At 39.6% G+C, this 5,593-nt stretch overlaps 1 protein-coding gene across 1 annotated transcript; it reads left to right on the top strand.

Moving 5' to 3' along the window:
• The first annotated feature begins 4,093 nt into the window (after window positions 1-4,093).
• LOC145493734 (uncharacterized) lies at window positions 4,094-5,185 on the top strand. Its single transcript, XM_081473192.1, has one exon. It carries the CDS (start codon window positions 4,094-4,096, stop codon window positions 5,183-5,185), a length of 1,092 nt encoding a protein of 363 aa, XP_081329318.1.
• Window positions 5,186-5,593: the final 408 nt, after the last annotated feature.

The raw sequence follows: 5,593 nt of genomic DNA, 5'->3' as shown, positions 1-5,593 counted from the left end.
CATAACCAAATCCTCCACGAAAACATCCACGCAACGCGCGAGAAACATCCGAAGAAAAACTGGGTACAGTCGTACATGTACCATGTTTCAATATAACTTAAGGTATAAGGCATATATGATAGATTCACTCTCTTACCTTGATCTTCTCTTGCTACAGTATGATGTCACAATTTGTGCCCTGTGACCCTTCGTTATAGCCACCTCCGTTTAGTTGAATCGAAGTGGCTGTAGATTTCTGAAATAAATTTCTAAATTACGAAACAGTGTTGAGGCCAGTAAAGTGAGTTCGTTTTAATCCATTGGGTAAGCAAACTCATGACTCAAAGGTGGTTCAGGGGAGGGGGGTTGGGTTACACGGATGGAACTCTGAACTTTTTTTAATACGCGTATATAATTTAAGAGAAAATGTTTTCTCGGCTGTGGTAGATTTGCAAATCCTATAATTAATATAGTCTAAATCGATAGTGAAGTATTAAAAACTGATACTAGAATGTAAATGGGTACTAGTTCTGCAATGTTGCCAAAGATTTTTGTAAAGAAGGTGTAATCTTGCTTTGCATGCCACTCAAAACCACGGTGGTTGCTACTATAATTTCAAATGATGTGGGGAGACTCCCGACATATCAAATGTATCGGCGTGAGATGAATGAAATCATCCTCCCATTCCCTTTATCCCTGATAACTGTTCAAGAGGAAGGGGTGTGGTGGGGGGAGGGTGTGGGTGGTTGTTGTTAAAATCCTCTTTCGATATATCAAGGCTTTTTGCCGTTGATATGACAGCCGTGAACTTGCTCGACATGAAAATACGTTCTTTATCTCATTAATACTATGTATTTTCAACTTGTTTTCCGTCTATCGCAGAGAGCTGACAGGAAATCACATTCAGAATTTACCACAGGATATCTTCTCCTCTTTGGAGAACTTGAGATACCTGTAAGTATATCCATCATCTTTGTTTTTTGTTTAACAATCATTACAAGCGCTAGCCTTGCTTTTTGCAAATGTCTACTCGGATTATTATTATTTATTATTTTATTATCATGTTAGTAGGAAAACAATCATTTCAAAATATTTATTTAAGAAATAGAAAACAGATTATATTTTCTGTTATAGATAACATCAAAATGTGGTCAGAACATCGGTGACACACTCGGCAATCGCCTCGTGAGCCATTTTTTCTTTTGCTGTTAAAACATTTTCATGTCATTGGTATAATCTACTACTGAAAAGACGAACGGCAACATGGAATATATATGGATTTTTACCTTTTTTTACAATAACTTTTAACTCTATCACGTGCTAATTGGCCAATTGTTATAAAAGTACCGACACAGATGACGCGATCATTTGGAGTCTATCCTTTTGTTGAGGGTCGACGATCGAGGGTTCCATGTTGAAGGTCGAGTGTGGCGGGTCGAGGGTAATATTTTTTGTTTTCTGGGTTTGTTGTTTTGCTCGTTGGTGTAGGTTTGAATTCTGCCGCTCAGTGGACTCTGGCCATGGTCTACATGTTCCTCCCCAAATTGGTTAAATGTCCGCTAACATGATCGCACTTCATTTCACAAACGTCTTTGCTACAACGAGAAAGATAATTTATGTAGTCTTCTCGATTCAGATATCTTTTTGGGTCCTTGACTATTTATCTATAACCTTCTATAACATTCAAAGTCCGGTTTTTCGTGTGCCTTCATCACGCTGGATGCATTGGCCGATGTACTAAGGCCATTAACTTTTGAGTGGTTATCCGCGTAGAAATAAATCCAAACATTTAGTTTTGCAGTTGTAATTTCTTCAACAAATGATAACACACAGGAATAACCGGAATGTGGTTCGCGTTAATATTTGTATTGATAGTGACAATGTTGTGTCAAAGTGCCTCACTTGCTTCGAATTTCACATTTTCTGCCGGCAAATTTTTCACTGTGGAAAACAAATAAAAACGCCTTCCCTGGCTTGGTTTGCGTACCTTTTCTTCTATGTCGCTGTAGTGGTTTAGGTCATTTTACTACCAATGCGATTTCGTGGAGTGTTGGCTTCATTGTTTTCCAGCGTTACTGACGGGCCGCGAGGAGAAATATTGCCATCTGTGAAACAGTACTTGAAATCTGGAGGCAATGGGAGCAATGGAAGCAAATTTACGGCTATTTTCCTCCTTCGGTAAATTCTCTGTCATACGAAACATCTGTGAGATTTTGCCATCTGAATTACTACTCTCCTTCGGTAAACTTGCAGGGCTTTGCGATGGGTCGCGATGAAAAATATCTGTGAGATTTGCGAGCTTAAATAGACTATATATCATGGTTTTCGATGACATCTTGATGGCTAGGCAAAGCGGTCAGAAATTACAGTGTTTGTATAGGAATCCGATGGCAAATAACTTTTTCCAAAATTGAATTTTACACAAGTTGTGAATCGTAACGTTAAACTACTAGGAACAGGATTGTATTTCCAGGTTTAAAGGATGTAGCTTGGCTAGAAGACGCTCGGTTTATTTTTCTAATTTTCCATACATTTGTCTGTAAATTTGGCTGGGTGGACGCGGTTCGCGGGCAAAAAACAACACAGACAAATGTATGGAAAATTAACTGAGCGTCTTCTAGCTAAGCTACACCCTTCAGATCCTTCAAACTTGGTGAATACAATCTTCCACCTAGTATCAGTAGAGGAATTTAAAACATATTGAACATCATGGGTGACAAATTACTCCTTAATTTTGGCGCGAAATTTTAGCATTAATTTATAATTTCACATGTGAAATTATAAAATTGCCATGGCAACATCTCTTGTATTTCGATCATTGCCAAGATGGCGTTGAGATTTAAGACGGTGACCATTGAAGAAGTTACGGAATTAAAAGAAGCGGCAGAAAACTTAAATACGCGATAGAGCACAATTACCTGGGTGAGGGTTTTTGAGAAGTGGTGTGGCGAAAATAGCCTTGAGAGATACCTGGAGATGATTCTTCCTGAGCAGTTGAATGAAGTACTCGAGCGGTTTTACGCCTTCGTGTGTAAACAAGACGGAATCGATTACGAACGTGGGTCCCTAAAACAGATTATCCAACCACTCAGTCCGGAAAACGGTGGTCAGAAAGCTGAAGGCCTAGGGAGTTCCAAAATCCGAAATAATAACAACAAATGGCCATCGACAAGAATAAAGCGTTGAAGCCTACAACCACGGGAACGAAGACGAGCAGCCGACAACTATCTAGCATCATTGATGGCAAAGAAATCCACTTTAACCAGACAACCAGTCGAGTTCCCCTTCAGCCGCTAATCTTACCTTCATTTTCAAAGATTTTAGAGAAAGTTGTATACAATCGACTTATAGATTATTTAACTAAATTTAACATCTTAAACAAAAACCAGTATGGCTTCAGGCAAAAACACTCTACTGCGATGGCAATTTTAGATTTTGTAGAAAAACTACATTTTGCAATTGACAATGGCGAATACTGTATAGGTATCTTTTTAGATCTCGCAAAAGCCTTTGATACAGTTAACCACACAACCCTATTGAACAAACTTGAACATTATGGAATCAGAGGTATACCACACTTATGGTTTAAGAACTACTTATCTAACAGAAAACAGTATGTACAATTCAAAGGAGTAGACTCAGAAATGTCAGACATAATATGTGGGGTTCCACAGGGGTCAGTACTTGGGCCACTCCTATTCTTGATATACATCGATGACATAAGTGCTTCCTCAAATGTGTTTTCCTTCACATTAGGTAAGTTCATACTAGGGCCCAAGTAGGCCTTAAGTACGATAAAAACTCAAGTGAACTTGAGACTGGCGGTGCTAACTTTTGAAGATAAGCGTTCATACTAAATTGCAAAGTATGCTACTTGCGGAATCGCTTGTCAATCAAACTACGCGGTAAAACCCGCCAAAGCAAATGTGGTCAAGACACTCAAAGCTTCATTATGCCGCGACCTCGAAACGTTCGAATAGCGTCCCTTATTTTGATTTTTGCTTTCCTACTTTTGCGACAGTGGTCTTTCATGCTTCAACAAATGTATTGCTTCGCTTTAATGGAGGAAGCCTTTAGAATTAGCCGGCGAAACCGTCGGATGTTGCTTATTTATATGGCAGGGCACTCACAACAACAAAGACCACAACTGAAAAGAAGAGCTTGGGTTTGGCCTAGACCACAGAACTGGTTTCGCCTTCTTATAGCTAATCCAGCACTGCATTTTCTTTGGAAGGAACATTTTCGTATCACTCACGCAACATTTGAATACCTATGTGACCTAATAAGAGCAGATATACAAAAACAACACACGCGGATGCGAGTGCCAATTAGTGTAGAAGAAAGAGTTGGTTTAGCATTATGGCGACTTGCAACCGGCAACAGTTACAGAAGCTGTGGGTTACAATTTGGATACGGAAAGTCAACAGCGAAATGCATTTGTAGTGAATTCGAGCGCGCTCTTCTTCGTAGGAAGGATCAATTCATAAAATTTCCCTTGACAAGGCAGGAAATTACAGAAAAGGTTGACGAGTTCGAAGAGATGTATGGCATACCTCAAATTGTCGGAGCCATAGATGGTTGCCACATAGAGATAAATGCTCCACCACGAAATCACGAGGATTACTATAATCGTAAGCAGCATTATAGTGTGAACCTTCAAGCTATAGTTGATTCTAACCTGAAATTCATCCATGCTACCGTTGGTTATCCAGGCAGCATACACGATGCTCGCGTCCTTAGACTAAGCGGACTATACGATTTGGCACAAAATGAGCAAATTCTTGCTGGCCCGACGAGGAATATAAATGGAGTAGAAATCGGCCCTCTTCTCGCTGGAGACAGTGCATATCCCCTTACCAGCTGGCTCATGAAACCTTACTCAGACAGGGGGCACTTAACTCCTGAACAAAAAAAATTCAACAAAAAATTCAGTGCCCTACGATGCGTAGTCGAGCGTGCATTTGGCATGTTAAAATCACGGTGGCGAATTGTTATGAAAAAAATTGAGCAGAAAACGACAACCCTTACGAAAACTGTTGTTGCGTCATGTGTTTTGCATAACATTTGCATTGAGAGAGGTGATCTATATGATGATGGCTGCGACTCCGATGATGACTCAGACGATGAAGATGAAGGCAGACTTCTATTTGAAACTGGCAACGATGTGAGAGATGCTTTAAAAGACTTTGTGCGGGATAACTTGTAACACTACATTTTCCAACTGCAGGTTTTATTTGTTAACGAATGCTATGTGTAGCACCAAAATGTCATATAAACATATAAACTTGCCGATACAGGCAACAACAAAACAGCAGAACAGTAACAAATATATATATAATTAGAATTAATACAACTGTCTCCTTTTTAGAACATCAAATATGTGCACTGATTTACTTTGACACCAAATCTTTGAAAATGTCCTTAAACCCTGCGAGAATTGCATTTGTTTGTTCCAACTGATTCCTCTGTGATTCCCGAAGCATTTCTGTGGAACGTTCAAATCGTATGTTATCTTGCTCTATGCTTCGTTCCATAAGTTGTAGAAAACTTGTCTGCCACTCAGACGTCGCTGTTTGCTCATCACGTCTCTTCTTTCCTTTGCTGCCAGATTTCG

The sequence above is a fragment of the Orbicella franksi genome, chromosome 7 (assembly GCF_964199315.1).
Source record: "Orbicella franksi chromosome 7, jaOrbFran1.1, whole genome shotgun sequence".
In the NCBI taxonomy this organism is placed as follows: domain Eukaryota; kingdom Metazoa; phylum Cnidaria; class Anthozoa; order Scleractinia; family Merulinidae; genus Orbicella; species Orbicella franksi.
This window is presented reverse-complemented; position numbering and strand designations above follow the sequence as displayed.

What these genes read in the sequence shown, in the direction of transcription:
- LOC145493734 (XM_081473192.1), top strand. Translation starts at nt 4,094, where the DNA reads ATGGCAGGGCACTCACAACAACAAAGACCACAACTGAAAAGAAGAGCT.